This window comes from Anastrepha ludens, chromosome 6, assembly GCF_028408465.1.
Source record: "Anastrepha ludens isolate Willacy chromosome 6, idAnaLude1.1, whole genome shotgun sequence".
Classification (NCBI taxonomy): Eukaryota; Metazoa; Arthropoda; class Insecta; order Diptera; family Tephritidae; genus Anastrepha; species Anastrepha ludens.
Genome location: NC_071502.1, coordinates 20,980,440 through 20,998,665, shown reverse-complemented (window position 1 = coordinate 20,998,665; position 18,226 = coordinate 20,980,440). Strand labels below are relative to the sequence as shown.

The window sequence follows — 18,226 nt, the reverse complement described above, 5'->3', positions numbered from 1 at the left end:
TTTAGATTCTACGCTACTAGGGCAGTCCTCTCGCAGAGGCGGTTTTGGTTGAGTCCGCGGTTTATCTGAGTGTTAATGACGGTGACTGCTGTGGTGGTGCTTAGATACGCATCGTTTTCATTGCTGTAAGAACGCGAAGGTAAACTTCCTTTTTTGGGCGGCACTATTTTATATTTTTTGGAATATAAGTTTTGTCCAATGATTGTTTATTTTATAATTTATGATAATTTTTCGTTTTTTGTTTGCAAAGAATTTGGTCTAAAACCATTGGATCATTTTGCGTTAATTAAAAAGTGGTGCTGTGTTTATGGCCAATTTTTCCTTTTTAAATTTAATTCAATTTTTACTCTAGCTTTTTAACTTTATTGACGCTTGTGAACCTATAATAAATGTATACCCTATGTTTGATCACATGTACACATGCATGCATGCACGAGTATGTGTGTGTCAGTTTCAGACAATAATGCCAGAAGAGAGCTTTGAAGCAGACTTAAATTGAGTGTCACTGCTAAGAAGCCATGGCATGTTGTTGCTGTTAGTGCCAAAAATGTGCCGCCAAGTGCAAACTTGAACGTCCCTGACAATGGCAATGCTTATCTAAGAGAATGAATAGTAAATGGACGAAAGTGAGTATGCGGAGTGATGACTTTTATGTGCTCTTGCAATTGGCTTTCTTTCTTGAAAGTTGAGCAATGGATGTGCAGTGCGCATTTGTGGATGTGTTGCATTTATGTCGTTTTTATTTCTTATTTTGTGCTGTCGCAGAAACTGACAGACAGGCTTTGAGGAAGAAAATGTCACTGGTGAAATGCAATTTCCGTGCCCAGCAATCAGCCATATTATTCGCATTTCTATTTAAGTAGGTGACTGCCTAATGCTTCAAATGTAGATGCTATGGCATGTAAGCAGTTATTTGTTAAGCCGGAGTTCATTCTACGTACTGCAACTAGTTTGTAAACAGGTACAAGCATACCTCTAAGTACCTCTAAGTGTATACCGATAAACTTACACACATACACGCTGGCCATAGTCGCCAAAAGATAAAGTGACACGTTGTGCTAATACTCAACCGCCTGCATGCCATTTTCATCGTTGGGCGGTAAAGTGTGCACTTTTTTAGTACTCTTTTCAATTAATTTGTACTTTTGCTTAGTTGTTATTATTATTTAATATTGGGTTTCCGTTGTAAACACTCCACTATAGATCAGAAACACAGAACTACACCTGAAATAGAAAAATCGTTCGAAGAGAAAAACATATGCTTAACAGTCTTCCTGGACGCCGCGCAAGCATTCGACAAGGTTTGGCATGAAGGACTTATTGAACAAATTGAACTTATGCCCTCCACTTCAATACAGTGCATTTATGAAATCGTATATAACTGAACGCTACTTTCGTGTAAAACAAGGGAAAGAGTATTCCAAATTGCAGAAAATAAACGCTGGCGTTCCACAAGGAAGCATCCTTGTACTCTTTCTTTATCTTCTGTATACGAAAGATATACCATTACCTCCAAGCACTATGATCGCCACCTTTGCTGACGACATAGCAATTCTTGTCACAAGTAAAACCGCCAAAGTAGCGGCAGCTAATCTTCAAACCGCTATAGACGCAGTAGAAAATTTGGCGAATAAAATTAAACAGTAACAATTCATGTGAACTTCATCAATAAAAAAGCAAACCATCACCCAATAATGCTACTAGGTTCTCCAATTCCATACGCAAATACTGCCAAATATCTTGGTATATCGAGGGTTATAAGCTAAGCTTTGTTGGAAGGAGCATATAAAAATAAAACGAGGTGAACTTAATTTGAAAATACTAAAAATGAACTGGCCCAAATTCAAAACTCTCCATATATATATAACAAAATAATGATATATTACACAATCAAATTATCAAACCAGTGTGGTCTTATGGCGCACAAATTTAGGGCTGTGCTAGTCAAAATAATATTAACATAATCCAACGATTTCAAAATAAAATTCTCAAAAACATTGTGAACGTACCTTGGTACATTCGCATTGCAGATTTTCATCGTGACCTCAACATTCCTACGGTCGCTGAAGTTATTAAAATACAAGCAGAAGCCCACTCTAAGAGACTCCAGAGGCACGTAAACGAGGAAGCTAGCAAACTTCGCAACACCGCAGGCCTAACCCGACGACCGCAGCGAAAATACCCATATGATCTTATTGGTAGTTAATGTAAAGAAGACATCCTCAAACACTCTTGATAAAAACCCCACAAAATTGTGAAAATCATACTTCTTGTTCGTTTCCCTTAAACTAGTTGTAGTGTCAACAAACATTGTACTTATATATAATAAAATGTTTGTCATAAAAAATAAAAAAATAAAAAAAATGTAATATTGGGTTGGAGAATAAGTTGGTAGCGTTGACCTACAGTTTCAAGCCGACTCCGAACGCCAGATATTTTTATGAGGATGATGAGCGAAGACTTTTATTTAAACAGTAAACAATAATTATATCAATAAGTTAATCAATTCGCCATTACAGCTTACAACATCTTCCCCCCTCTTGACCAAACTTTAAACTCATTCATCTCAAAACTACTTTTATCGGCCTGGTGTTGTTAAAAAAAATATTCAACCGAATCGTGCGAAATTTTAATATGTTGTTCACAACAATAATGGCTATCGCCCGTACTAGAATCATATTACACAGGCCGACAAAATTTAACCAACATTCAGACCCAGAAACCAGACTATATATTTCCGAAGGTTTATGATGCGCTGAATCCAAATCTGGCCTCAGAATTGCTCTATTAGTTTGAGTTTTCGAGATATCCTAACCTAAAAGTGCAAAAAACCCCATTTTTGCCCATATTTGAGGTTATGTAGCCTTGCAGATGTTTTCTTTCACCAAAATTAAAGGATGGCATCTTTAAATACAAGCCTTCTTTTTTCAAATGGCGTTTTGTTTGCTCAAATATCATTTTTTTTCGCAGAGATATCGCATTTTGAAATTTTCATGATTCGAAATTTTCCTACACCTGAAAATCGATTAAGATAACATAGACATGATATAGTCGCTTACTAATTTTCTTGGGTTTGAGGGCCTGAAATTTATGGATTAATAGTATGTAAATTTGGAGTTTGTGGGTAAGCCTGCTTGCGGCATGATAGGGGTGGTTACTAGGGGTTAGGGCTGTGTGTGACTCGGTACCCAAAGGTTAGATAGTGTAGGGGTGTGGTGAGTCAGCACACTTATGGTGTGAGACAAAATTTTAAGAAAAATAAGACTCAATTCAAGAAAATTAGTAATCGACTATATCATGTCTATGTTATCTTAATCGATTTTCAGGTGTAGGAAAATTTCGAAACATGAAAATTTCAAAATGCGATATCTCTGCGAAAAAAAATGATATTTGAGCAAACAAAACGCCATTTGAAAAAAGAAGGATTGTATTTAAAGATGCCATCCTTTAATTTTGGTGAAAGGAAACATCTGCAAGGCTACATAACCTCAAATATGGGCAAAAATGGGGTTTTTTGCACTTTTAGGTTAGGATATCTCGAAAACTCAAACTAATAAATTAATTTTAGTTATCAACCCGAATTTTGCATGGACAGAGAAGCAGATATTAGTTTAAATTATTTCGGATACTTTTCCTTGTAGACTAGTGTTATTATTTCAATTATTTCGTATTTTTTTATTAAAAAACTGGGCAAACCCAATTTTTAGAGTGTCAAATTCAAAACCACGCCATTTTGCCAAATTTTTTGATTGTTTTTTATTCTAGTACGGGGTATAACTACAGTTATACTGATTCATAATTTTTTTGGTTTTTGAGTTTCAGATAAATAGAAGAGCCCAAATGGCCGACGGAGTTGTTCAATTGTTCGGGAGGGTCAACTTCTGTGCCATTTTTTAAATTATTATAATTAATTTTTTTTTTTTATTTATGTATGTAAAAGAAGTTAAATAAAAAGCCTAAAAAATGTAAATATCGTTTTTAATTTTTTGTATTGTAAAAAAAAAAACATCCTGAAAATATACAAAATTTTCGAGCTGTAGACCATCGGGACCCCTTAAGCTTTGATGCAAAAGCAGCGGAATAAAATTGTACACCTAATAATATTTGCTAATAGCATTTTGTCATAATCTTTCGGAAGTAAAAAATAAATATTGTATCATATATCCATATATCCACGTAAGTATCTCTCTCTCCATCCTCCCAATTACTCGGTATTTGGTAGATGTTGCTCCTGCTATTTTCGTAGTTGTTATTTTAGTTATTTAGTAGAATATTTTGCATTTCGACAATAAATCAATTTTGTTTTGAATGATTTACGCTTCTATGGGTGGCAAGCAAATTACGAACGCACGAATGCACGCACACAATTACGAAACGGATGGTTTTAGTACGTAATTTTCAGCAAATTGTGGCCATCACCCAAATACCTGGCTGACGAACTTTGTGCTGCATTCGGAGTAATGCCTTGTCACCCGTAGATTAAACTATAATATATTTAAAGCTTTTTTAACGCTCCAGGCGTACAAATGTGACATGGATGGTGAAATTGTGAAGAATTTGACGCACTGAAAATCCACCGAAAATTGCGCGTTTTACAATTCAAACATGGATTCAGTGCAGCATACGCAGAGCAGCATGCGCGGAAATGCTTTGCCATCCCACCGTCCGCACTCGTGCAGATGTTGACGGCTCTTGTGTGTCGTTACCTGGATATGAACTGTGCAGAATTCAATTCAAAAGCCTCCAGTGAATATTTTTATTTGCATAATTAAAAGTGAAAATATTATAATTCGACGCTGAGTATTTCTTTTTTGTGCGCAAATTACTCTCACCAATCAAATTGCTGTGTATTGTAATGCTAGCGGGGATATTTCTACTGTAGACCAAATTTCTACTAGTAAGTGAAATTCTGATTTTGGTTATACTTTTAGGTAGGTAGGTAAAGATGGTTGCCATAGTGACACACTTAGAGCTGTCGTAGATCCATTGTGACACCACTGGAATTTATCCTTACACTATGGGTTCCTTTTTAAACCATTCTGTTGCTTTTATAAACGAGCAAAGTTTTGTTAGTTTTAGATGCGCTATATCCGCTACATCTGTTAAAATACACTACCAAGAGCGGGAAGTCTCCTCCTTCTGGCTAAGCCTTCACACTCACATAGGAGGTGTTTCCTCTTCTTCTGTGTTAAGACAGCTTCTACAAAAGTCGTAGTGTGGGAGCCCCAAGCATCTGGCGTGGTTACCTAATAATGACCAGTTAATACACCTAACATGTTTTTGTAATTTCCTTACTAAATCTCAACAGGCTTTTTGAGCGACTGCTGCTCCATTTCGGCCATGTCTGTTTGCTTAGTTCGAATGTTAGTTCTTGATCTTTCCAACGCAGAGGAGGCCTTCCTCTTCCTCTGCTACCACCAGTTGGTACCGTATCGAATACTTTGAGGGCCGGAGCGTTTGTATTCATTCGGACGACATGACCCAGTCAGCGTAGGCGCTGGATCTTTATTCGCTGCGCTATGTCTATGTCGTCATAAAGCTCATACAGCTCATCGCTCTATCGCCTGCGATATTCGCCGTTGTCAACGTGCAAAGGTCCAAAAATCTTCCGCAGAATATTTCTCTCAAACATTTCAAGCGTCGCTTTATCGGATGTTGTCCTCGTCCACGCTTATGCATAGGTATCAACAAGCAAGTATCTAGCGATTTCATTTGCTTTGCAGTTTCCTGCTGTATTCTTGTGGTCTGGTACTCAGATAAGGTTTACTTTGTAGTACTGAGATACACCAGTTAGAAGTTTAAAACATTATATGGCTGTTTTTGACGAGTTCGTTCTAGATTCCAGCGCTTGATTGTCTGAGTAAATGAAGACTTCATATGTGGATAATTCTCTCGTTTTAATCGCTCTGTAAGTCGATTTGCAGCCATGACTTCCGGTTGAAATGCACTGCAATGATCAGGTAGGCGAACTGATTAGTTAACATCAAGTTTAACGGAGTGAAAACCTTCGCCTACTTTATTATCAAATTTTGAGCCATCTATCTGGTTGGTCGTAGCATTTCCGTTAATAATAAGTCTGTTATCCCGTTCCTCTTTCCTTGGTCCTACAGAAATCCGTTGCAGCAGGAATTCAGGAGATCTTTTTTAAAACTGACGATTCAATTTGAGTAGATCGATTTCTTTTAATCTGAGAGCTGACTTGGCAGTTATTTGCTTGCCGAATTGCTTCATACATAGGTAATAGGTTGACCATAATATCATATTTCGAGCTTCCGTAGCTGTAGTTCTAAGGACCCCGCAGATACAAAAACTGGCCATGCTTTGTACATGTTCCATAGCCTTTTTGATATATTTCTTATCTAAAGCCGGCCACCATATCTTAGGATTGGTCTAACTATCGTTGTGCAAAGCCTATATACGATAGAGGGGGAAAGGCCCCAACTTAAGCTAATTAACTTTTTCCAAGAGGAGAGCGCTATTGTCGCCCTTCTCACTCTATATGCGACATTTGACTTTCATCTGAGTTTTCTCACTAATATTAGTCCTAAGTAGCGAGTTTCCTCACTAAACGGAAGTGCCGTACCACCTAGCGTCGGAGGAGTTATCTCTGGAATTCTGTATTTCCTAGTAAATAAGCTGAGTTTAGTTTTATTTGTTTTTGTGTTTTTCATCTCAGAATAGTATGTCAAAATTTCAAGTCATTCGAAAAAAATTTACAAAGTTATGGGTATTTGAATGTACGTTGCTCCAAGGCAGCTTTCTTTAGAACTCTCGAATTTGTTCGTACATTTTTGGGCAACCCGGGCGTATGTGCAACTAGTACCCGCACACCGGTGCTGGTGCTCGATGCTTGATTATTTTGACTCAGTGCTGATTTTGTCAGCACTTTACAAATTTTATAAATTATTCGAACACAGTCGTTACATAGTTGGAAAGCGAGGGAAATTCTGACAAATGTAAATTCTATACTTAAATCCACTGGAGCGGTCGCTTTGGGACTACAATTCATCAGGTATGTTTTTGAGCTTGCCTTTTTTAATAATTATTAACCTTACAATACAAAATTAGCCGACTTTTTTGCCGAAAATCAGTTTATTGGCTTCCAAATGCGTCGAAAATTTTAAAAATCTAAACAAATATCCTACCAGGGCTAACCGAAGGTACATCTCCTTGAACAAATGATTTTTGTTTTTGCTTCAGATTATTCTGTTGCGAGTTATGAAGCACAACATAAAACAATTTTTTCTCGAGGTTGTTCCGGTCGCCGTAACCGAATGGGTTGGAGTGCGACTACCATTCAGAATTTCGTAGGTTTAAATCTCCGTGCATGAAAGAGTAAAATTATAGAAAAAGTTTTTTCTTATAGCATTCGTCCCTCGGCAGGCAATGTCAAACCTTCGAGTGTATTTCTGGCATGAAAAAGCTTTTCATAAAAAATCATTCGCGGTTCGGAGTCGGCTTAAAACTGTAGGTTTCTCCGTTTATGGAACTACATCAAGACGCAAGCCACAAATAGGAGGAGAAGCTCGGAAAAACACCTAACAGAAGTGTACGCGTCAATTATTTATTTTATTTTTGGTTAGTCCAAGTCTCCAAACTTTTAAAGATTTATAAGAATAACAAATAAAAAATTTCGAGGATTTATTATATAGAGAAAACGCGCCAAACCGTCAAAGAAAAAAATCAAAAAACAACTAACGAAATTTTTTATGAAATTCAAGCTTGCATTTAATTATACTAAAATTCGGTGGGCTATAAAACCGCGTGCCCAGGTTTTTTTTTTTAATTCCGACTAAAAAGTTTAAATTTTTATGTCCAATTTTTCTGATTTTTGGCATAAAGTTTTAAACTCGGTTTTTGTCAATGAGTTATACTTTTATAAAAGAAATGAGAAAATGAGCAATAAAAAACAAAAACCCAAGCAGCTAAACTGGTCAAGATGTTGAGGCGCTATATATTTTTCGTAGGCTGTACATTAAGCGTTCGTAGCGTCATAACTACTATAATAACCTACAAAATATGGCATAAAATCGTCGCCATGGCTGGTGGAAAAATAGAGGCATACTCGTATTTCATATTATTTTAACGCTTCATTTTTATTTCCATTCATACCGTTATATTACTCGTAAATACATACAAGCCTACATAAGAAAATGCCTTCCATTCGGTTTAAATGAGTAAATTAAATTGTTTTTATGCGTTGAGAAATTTCGCAAAGCTTTCAACTCCAGATTTGCTGCGAGCGAGATGAAAGAATGCCAGTAATAATAGAAAATGCGATTGGACAAAAAAGCATAGAAATGCGTAATATTATGTAAATTATTACATTTATTCTTTATGAAAGTATCAGGTAGAAAAGTCGTCAGAAAAAAGAATGAGCATATCTTGCTCGTTTAATGAGCCCTGCGTGTTCGGGGAAAGGATTCAGCAACTTATTTAACGAAAACTCAGTGAGAGCGGAGGCTTGTCTGTTAGTATCTACGCACTTTACAGATAATAAACTCGTACAGTTTTTCAGTAAAAATTTGATTACTGCAAGGCAACATTTTCGAAGGCAAGAATTTGTTTTTTTTTTATTTTCGTCACCTACGAGGAAACTAATATAGTAAGCCTTATGAAATGCTGCGTTCTCCGAAATGTCCACTCATACGAGTACCTGAATTGCGATGCTAATGTTCTGAGGTAACAGGAAATGCAATGCAAGATCTAAGGTTCTAATACAACTATCGTGGGCCAACGTTTGTAACATTTAGAGGGTGAGTTAATGACGAAAACTCGACAGAAAACTGAGAGTCCCAATTAAAAATTAATTTTCATACCACAGGTGCTTAGAATTTCCGCTTGCCGAAGGTGCTATCCGTTCTATGTTTATGCGAAATTTGAAACCAAATTACTGACTGCCTCTGACGGCTGCATACTACAATCCACTTCAGACATTCTTGATGCAATAATCACTTTAACAATAGCTCTGGCTCTTCGCCCATTTTTGCTTAAAGCATACCCAATTAGCGCAAGTTTTAGTCATCCTCCAGTTTTCCAGTGTAGCAGGGGGCTTCAGAAATTAAAGCCCTCGCCTCATTTGAATTGCTGTTTTTTGGGTGTAAAAGCGTTTAAAACGGAAAGGAAGAAAGATTTTTTTATTTTTGCTTTGAGCATTTTATTTTTTGATATATTGTTAAAAAATAAAAATTTTTTTTTGACCATACGAGATTCATTCAAAAAGTTGTCAGTCTTCAAAAATGGTCTTCCAAAACAAGGTGTGTTGCTGGCGATACAGATTACGGGACTCACAGGAGGCTGAAATCAAAAAGGCTCATATTCGGTATGAATGCCCTTATTGTATGAACTACGATCTTTAAAAAACCAAAATTGATAAATATGGCGAACGTTCAAAGATGAAAAACCATTATTTGCCCCTTTTTTTGCCTTGAAAAGTTCGAAAAAAATATTAAAAAATTGGTTTTCCGAATAATCGTGGTTCATACATAACGCCATCAATTCTACGTCATTTAAATTTTATTTCATCTCAATCGATTCAGTATAACTTGTCCAGTGTCCATGTGAAGACCATTTTTTGAAGGCTGACAACGTTTTGAACGAACCTCGTATGGCTAAAAAAATTGGAGCTAGTCCATTCTATGTCTCTCTAGCATTTGGAACTTAATTTATTTCAGCTCTAAATAAAATACGTTTAAATACCTTTTAGTTTTTTCGTTTCTCATTGGAAAAAGTTAAGGGCTTAGGGTTAGTCAGAGGCCCGAAAAGATGATGTTTTTCAATAATTTTTTTTTTGCTAGTCAGTTGCTTTATTTTACAAAAATAAAAACATAGCGTTAATACATCAAGTTTCGACTTGTCTTTAGCAAAATTTTAACAACAAAAAATTAATATTTGTAAAAGTTATCGCTGTTTGTGTGGAGCCCGTTTCTCCAGCAGCCCCTTGCGGTGGTCATCACAAGTCCTTGGAGATTCATCTAAAATCAATCGGACAAGTGAAATTAGTTTTATTAATAGATAATCTTTTGCCTGATCGAAGCTTTTTTTTTGTGTGTTCAAAATTAACAATATGGCGGCCTTAGGAAACATTTTTCACAGTTTCGAGAAAAAAACCAACAATTAATTGTTTAAATAAAATCGAAACTTTTGAAAAAAATCTAAGGCATGAGTTTTTTATGTTTTTCAAAAGCAATATACATTTTATTGAAATCTACCAAGCGGTTTTTAAGCTACAGTGATCATCCGTTCAAAAAACATAGTTTTGAGAAAAACGCATTTAAAGTTTTGCTATGGAGCTCCGGAGCGCCCTTTGTTAATTGTTGAATAACTCGAAAAGTATTTGTCGGATTCCTCTCAAATTTTCACACATTATTTTTAAGACATTATACTTGAAGAAAATGAAAAAAATTTTTTTTTGAAAAATTTGATTACACCTAACCCCATAAAACAAAACAGTGAGCAAATGCGGTATCCACTTTGAACAGAGCTTTGTCATAGTGAAATGCTCATGCAATATAAAGCCAACCCATTGCTTTGATATCTTTACTATGTCAGCTCACTCACACAATTTCACTTTTCAATCATTCAAAACGATTTCATGGATTTTTTTCGATGTTTTCTGGTGTTCCCGCCTCATTTGGACATCCAGACGTCTACTGCGTTGAGCATCATCGCTGTCTCTACGACCACGTTTGAAGTCAGCAGATCATCGTGTTATTGTTGTATCGGCATCACTTTTGAATCGCCATTTATTGTATTTTTTATCATACAAATTGATTTTTTAATATTTTTCTAACAAAAACTGTTTCCTTTTTTCTTTTATTGAAAAGTTAAGTATCAATGAAAGCTAGCAAATTTCATTTCCTTTATTTTTGTATATCACTTGTTTTGATCGATCAACGAATTTTCCAAATATTATTGTAGCAATTTTTATGATCTTCCTACCTTTTTTTCCTTACTCTAAAACATGACAAGAAAAAAATTATGCGAATTTTCAGAATCAGCGTCCAATTTTACATAGAAATTGGATGGTTTGGTTCTTGGGTAAAGAAATCATTATTTGTAAACCAGTTCCCTTGGCCGAGTAGGTTTGGATTGGACAATCATTCGATTGATTCAGCCCACTGGGGTAGTTGCAGCACCACTGCGACTCGTGCTTGCCATGAAAAAATGTTCATAAAAACTATTTAGCGTTCGGATATGATTAGGCGCTACTACAACCCTTTGGTATACGAGGTGTGTTCAAAAAGTATTGCGAACTTTGTGTTTTTTTTTTCAAAAAATATTTATTTTTTCATTAATATCTATTTTGTCCCCTTCAAAGTAATTCCCATGAGATATTATGCACTTGTGCAAACGTTTTTGCCAATCTTTGAAGCACTTCAAAAAATCTTTTTTTATCTTGCTCAGCTCCCTCTTCGATGCCGTAGCGTGGGCCTCTTTAGTTTCGGGAACAAGAACAAGTTACAGGCATCATTAGTGTGTTGTTTTTGGCGATCATGCGATGCTGCGGTTGGTCGAAGTTGAGCAGTTTTGGTACGAGTTTTGCGGTGACCCGTGTCATGCCCAAATCATTGGAAAAAATCGAATGGCACGAACATGAAAAATGGCCGAACTCGTCGGCATGATATCGCCACAAAAAAATCGAAATTCGAATATACATAACCTGCGAAAATTCAAAATTCGCGAAAATTTTTGAACACACCTCGTATAACAAAGATACTAAGTGCGATATGGCCAAATGGTGACAAATAATTTTCTAATAGTGACTAGCTTAGTTTAGTTTTTATTGAGTCATAGTGCAGCGCAACCCCCAACGTCGTACATTGTGCTTAACCTCGCGCCCATAATTGGAGGCTACTAATGAATTTGTACACTTTGCTTTGTTTGAATGGTTTCTTCTACACCAAGAAGCTGTGTAAAATTAAAACAAGAAATTCTTTTTGATCCCTTGTTTGTGAAAATAACAAAAGTAGCGTCACTCTTAGCACAATAGCTCACGAACTCTCGAATAGAATATCATGAAATTGCAATAGCTGTCTTTTTAATGTTAGTACTAACTGAAAAAGAGGTGAATGCAATAAAACTAGTACCATTTATGTATTAGGCCCGTGACTTTTCATCCCATGTGTTATGTATGCGACGGTTATCTTCCTTTGTAAATATATAATATTTGGAATATAATGTACATATACATATGCATATGTGGCAGCTGTGACTGATCTCACAAAGCACGTAACACTCCAACCTGCTTTCAGCAAATATCAAATATATACTCACATATACTCGTGCATATACATATACATCATAAATTAAGGCGAGAATTTCAGTTTTATACTGTCAAGGTTGTAGGCCTCACTCTTTTGGGATTTGGGATTTAACTCACCTGGTTCTGGTGTTGTTGTTTGTTCATTTTCGGTAGTCGCTGTTGCTGTCTTATCCAAAACAATGACCAAGAAAATCAACAGAAAAAGTACCCAGATGGGTTTATGCCGCAAACGTTGCAGATTTTCATGCGCATGTATTGGTAGCATTTTTGGTGGTTTTATGTGTTCATAAAGCTTTGAAAATTTTATTCACGGTAAATGATTTTAATGCTTTAACATATTAGTTAGTTAGTTATTCAGTTAGTTTAAGAGTGTTTTTTATCACAACTTAACGTTTTTTCACTATAGTAAAATAATTTTATTTTGGAAAATTTTTTTTTGTGTTTCGACAATTATTTAGAAAATGAAAGGTAATAAAACCAGTGGACGGTCGTATATGAAATGAAGTGAAAAATAAATAAAAAAAGTTCACACATACGCACATACTCTCTCTTACTAGAAATACGGAAAAAATATGCTATTCTTTTCTGTTACAACTGCGTGCTAATTTCTATAAGTCGGAGGTTTATAATCGATGCTAAGACAATCTAAGATCCAATTACTCCTGAACAATTTTTTTAATATTCTCAACTTTATTCATGGCTCACACTCGTAGTAGTTTGTTCAGCTGAACTCTCTTCCTTTGCGATGCCTAATGCTCATTTAATATAAAGCCTACGCTGCCAGGCATCTGCTGTAAGCTGAGCCACTTCTTAGGCATCTCAAAAGCCACTTTCTTTGACGAGCTAAAAGACGAGGTTTAGCCATGCGTACGCCAATCGTCAACATTCAGCGAGAAGCAACTAACACCTTCACAAATTTTCGACCCCTTAATGCCGTAAACAGAGGCTAACCACCAGCCATCGCAGGGGCGTTCGCTAATAGAGAAAACATTTTCTTAACTTTTCAAACTTACTCCGAATGGTAGTCAGGCATCAACCCACCAAATCATCTCAACAAACTCGTCTAACATCCCTTACCCTCTAGAGCTACCCCATCGAAACAGCATGTTTCCTGGACCTAGAGATTGGCCATTATTTCTTGGGTTAGATGAGATTGGCAATGACCCACCGGTCGACTTTATTGCGCCTGGCAGGGTTTGGTAAACTACGACAACAACAACCTCCCTCTCTCCGATCCGAATTCATCCAAACCTACCCAACTCTGATAACATTAGTGTAGTACCGACCTAGACAGGGCTTAGAAAGACTGCTACAAAAACATAAGCTAGACGATCAATAATCCCACATTTGTGCAGGAATTCAAGCAATACTCGGTAGGCAGTAGAAAATGATATTCCACTCTTTGCGCTGATTCCTGGTTTTTGATTCTTGTTTTAGTTCTATTGGTGGTTCTGTAATCTATCACCGGAGTAAATCAGGCGTTACAGTCTTCCGAATGTTCGGTGCATTTCTCACGTCCTCATTGTACTGACCAATCCATAGACACTCATTTTAAAGTATTACTTATAGTCTCATGGTTACGCTGGTATGTTACGCCGGTGATGTTTTCAAAGTATTGCGTATTAATATTTATTAGCTTTACATGGAAATTCCTTCGAATTATACTTGTATGTAAAGTTTTTTGGCCTAATACTATCCTAAAAACGATCTTGTGGCAGATCACCGAGCAAGAACGAATCCAAGAGGTGATGAGAGGATGTAAATGGCGATGGATCGGGCACGCTCTCAGAAAGGAGAGCGAAAGCCTTAGCAGAACAACGTTGGAATGGAACCCTCAAGGACACAGACGACCCGAAACTCCACTAAATACTTGGAGTCCTTCTAACCTTCGTGAATTAGATGCAGTTAACTGAACGTAGGATATCGCAAAGAGAACAGCAGTTAATCGAATAAGATATAAATGTTTTGATGAAGCCCTGAGTTCCCAAGTGGAATAATAAAGGTATATAAAAAAAAATTATTATTAAAAATTAAAAAAAAAGTATTAACATAGGCCGATCGAGAATTTTAATAACATAAATTCGCATTGTATAGGGGTTTTCAGTAAGAGCGCTTCAACTTTTGAACTTTTTTTAATAAAACACAAACGGTTTGACATTTTTAACTAATTTTTTTTTTTATTATCGAGTTTGAACATATACATTTAAGTATGAAATTCGATTTCTTTTGCATGACCACGGCGTGCACCTTTTACGAAGTCCAATCGTTGAACCCAATTTTCGATCACTCTTTTGCATAAATCGGCCGAAATTCCAGCAATTTCGCGTTCAATATTGTCTCTGAGCTCACAAATCGTCGCCGGCTTGTTACTGTAGACCAATGACTTCACATAACCCCAAAACGGGACGACTTGTTAAATGGACCGTAAAATGGCCGTAATGCTCTTAAAGTAGCAGCAACAGAACGATTATTTTCATAAAAAATTTGCACGATTTGCAATCGTTGCTCAAGTGTGTAGCGTTCCATGATGAAATGTATACTAATGAAGTTTACAAATGACAAGCGAAAAATAAAAAATATTGCGTCGTTCGCCCTCCCTATCGGAAAAAAGTTGAAGCCCACCTATTAAAAATATAATTATTTATTTTTGTTTCGCTAACCCTTTCTCTATTTTTATCTGTGCCTCTATTTCTATCCCGTTCTTTACCTTTGCCTTTTTCGCTTTACCTTGATATTTGTTTTCTTCATCTTTGTATTAATCTTTATTTTTATCTTTACCTTTTTCTTTATTTTTATCTTTATCCTAATTCTTATCCTTATCCTTATCCTTATCCTTATCCTTATCCTTATCCTTATCCTTATCCTTATCCTTATCCTTATCCATATCCTTATCCTTATCCTTATCTCTATCCTTTTTCATCTTTTTCGCTTTATCTTGTTTATCTTTATTCTTTTCAATATCTACATATTCCCTTCTACTTTTGCCTTATATTAAGTATTTAAAGTTACCTTCAACTTTGCCTTTCTCTTCACGTACTTTTATATTTTTTTCTCTTAGCTTTTATCCTTTTCTTCATCTGAATATTCACCTTCATCTTCATCTCAGTATTAATCTTAATCTAAGTCCTTTTCTTAAACCCTTTAAGACTTTTTTTCAATTCGGCCGCCGTAGCCGAATGGGTTGGTGCGTGATCACCATTCGGAATTCACTGAGAGGTCGTTGGTTCGAATCTCGGTGAAAGCAAAATTAATAAAAACATTTTTCTAATAGCGGTCGCCCCTCGGCAGGCAATGGCAAACCTCCGAGTGTATTTCTGCCATGAAAAAGCTCCTCATAAAAATATCTGCCGTTTGGAGTCGGCTTGAAACTGTAGGTCCCTCCATTTGTGGAACAACATCAAGACGCACACCACAAATAGGAGGAGGAGCTCGGCCAAACACCTAACAGAAGTGTACGCGCCAAATATTTATTTTATTTTTTATAAATATTAAAGCATACATTTAGGAGGCACATACAGGTACATATTTGTTTGGTGGTTGCCTTCATATACATTTTATAATTCGGAATTAGACATGAATATGTAATTTAGCCTTAAAAATAATTTGAAGAAAACACATTTTTAAAAGGGCCACGGAATATGAATACGAATATGAGTTTTATGAAATACATATATGAACACGTCGTCATTAGCTTCAGTTGTCGAGCCTGAAAGAACCAATACTGCGTAAAATAGTGTGCGCATTTTAAATAAAATACATTTGCGTTAGCTTGCAAATTGCGTGGTATTTAATGTTTGTGGTTATGTCAACCCCGACTGCATCTTATGGAGAATCCAAAGAATTCAAATCGCACAACCACCAGTTGCATGGTATGTTGCAACATCGTGCTGGAACCATTAAGAATTATTGATATTGACGTGGAGCATCAAGAAGCCATGAATAACTTTAAAATATGAAATAACCTATAAAACTGCGTACTCAAACTCTGCCTTTTTAATGATGATTAAGTTTTAGTTAGAAATTTTGATGAAAATTTGTCGAATTTTTATGGTGCTTCCTCCCACGGGATTGCCAAAATAAAGCTACGAACTCGCAACACGAAAACAACCAACTTTATTCTATCACTCCCTAGAAAGGGAAGTAAGATATTGGTTGCAGTGCAGACAGGACATTGTCTCACTCCATATCACGCAGCTAAAACGACGCATGTAACTTATACGAATAAGAAAGGGGTACGTTAGAATACCTTCTTTGCCACTGCCCTGCTCTAAGCAGCACTCGCTACAACTGCATGGGATCAGTATAGTTTTCATCTCTGCAGAATATTGCTGACCAAAGTTGAAAATGATTATTAAAAATCACCAAGAAATGCATCACCAACTATGTTTAACACGACGCCAAAAACACTGTTAACACTATGGACCCTTGTTCTGATCTGTTGATCTGTTCAGATCAGCCAGATATGCCTAACATAACCTATGTTCTTTGCTATGAATGAGCTGTTCTTTTATCAAGAAAATCTTAAGAGTGAAACATACTCGTACTTAAATAAATAGGAAAAAAAATATCAATCTGTGGTGTTCTATAATTTCGCAACGGGTGTAAACTGCCCTCACCCCACTTGCCAACAAAAAACTGCTTGGTCTCCTATGAAGATTTGCTTTACAATCTACGCCCTTTTCTTGATTTTGGTGCATTTTGCAATATAAATGTTAGCAACACTAACTTTTAATATTTGCATGCCGCGCAGCTGATTATGGCTTTTCACTGCCTCTTCAAGAGTTTCAATGTTGCAACACAAAAATTACATGGAGATTATTTTTATTTTGTTTGACAATAGAAAATCGCGTGCATTTGAAAATAATGAAAATAAACATTTTTACGCACGAACATGCTTCAGCGCCTAAAAGTGTGCTCTAAATGTTTAACGCGCGTGTTTAAGAAAATGCCTACATTGATTGTTGAAATTCCTTTGTGTGTGGTGCAATTTAAGGCACACACACACGCATAAGCACATCTCCAGAATAATAACGAACATCGGCGCACACACTTTCACACTTCCTCTGCAACATCCACCCACCCACCGCGCATTCATTCTTGTGCATATGCAATGCATATACACATACACACACACATAAGCAAAACGAAAACACGTAGTGACGTAGAAACGCTTGAAACAAGAAACAAAGGGAAAATCCACTTCTGTTGCAAACGATTTCTGAGCACAATTCACACTTGAATTGTAGATTTTCTTTTGTTTTGCGTTGCGCAAAAGTGCTTATGAAGTTTGTATTTATGTATGCGAGTGTAAATACATATACGAGTATTCTAATATGTGTTGCCTTATTGGCGTTTTTGTTGTTACTGTAATTCGTTTTTTAGGTCTTAGTTGAAATAGACAAAAATCAAAACGAATGTAAAAGAAATGGAATCGTTGAAATTTTTCACCCACTTCAAAGCAAACGAATTCCTATTTTTTTCATTGTACATTTACTTGTTCACACTACGAAATATATTTTCTTTCCGCCGACTTTGCGCTCGCACACACACATCGATTTCACTTTCCCATTAGCGAGCCGAACCGTTACTATGTATGGTATGTATATGCATTTCCTTTTTGCTTTGCATTAATTTGCAAATAACTTTGCTTTTATATTTTATTTATTAACACTTGACACATTACACTTTGCACTTTTCGATTTCTGCGCCTTCAACCGACCAGTTCGAAGCAGCAACACGAACTGAAATCGAAAGCTATCGATGTACTGTATTTATACACATACACGCCAATGCAGTTGTTCGTAGCGTCGTCAGGACATGCGTGGTATTGGAACTTTTTCCAACGCACTACCTATATTTTTAACGAAAAGCTTATCCTATCAGCAGCTTTTGTGAGCAAAATCGTCGATTAGCTTGGTGACTCTCACTATGTATCGGTACTTTGCGCTGCTTCTTGCCCTT

General features: G+C 36.3%; 1 protein-coding gene across 4 annotated transcripts in view; it reads right to left on the bottom strand.

Annotated features, from left to right (window-relative positions):
• LOC128868366 (locomotion-related protein Hikaru genki) overlaps positions 1–17,992 on the bottom strand; it is a 54,909-nt gene extending 36,917 nt beyond the window's left edge. For 3 of the 4 annotated variants that reach the window (XM_054110373.1, XM_054110376.1, XM_054110377.1), the window contains exons 1-2: positions 17,718–17,992; positions 12,383–12,665 (exon numbers count right to left, since the gene is read on the bottom strand). In XM_054110373.1, the coding sequence (XP_053966348.1) occupies positions 12,383–12,530 (148 nt within the window). In that variant the 5' untranslated portion in view covers positions 12,531–12,665; positions 17,718–17,992. The remainder of the gene's footprint in view (positions 1–12,382; positions 12,666–17,717) is intronic. The other variant, XM_054110375.1, reaches the window with a different exon arrangement.
• Between the last annotated feature and the right edge of the window lie 234 nt (positions 17,993–18,226).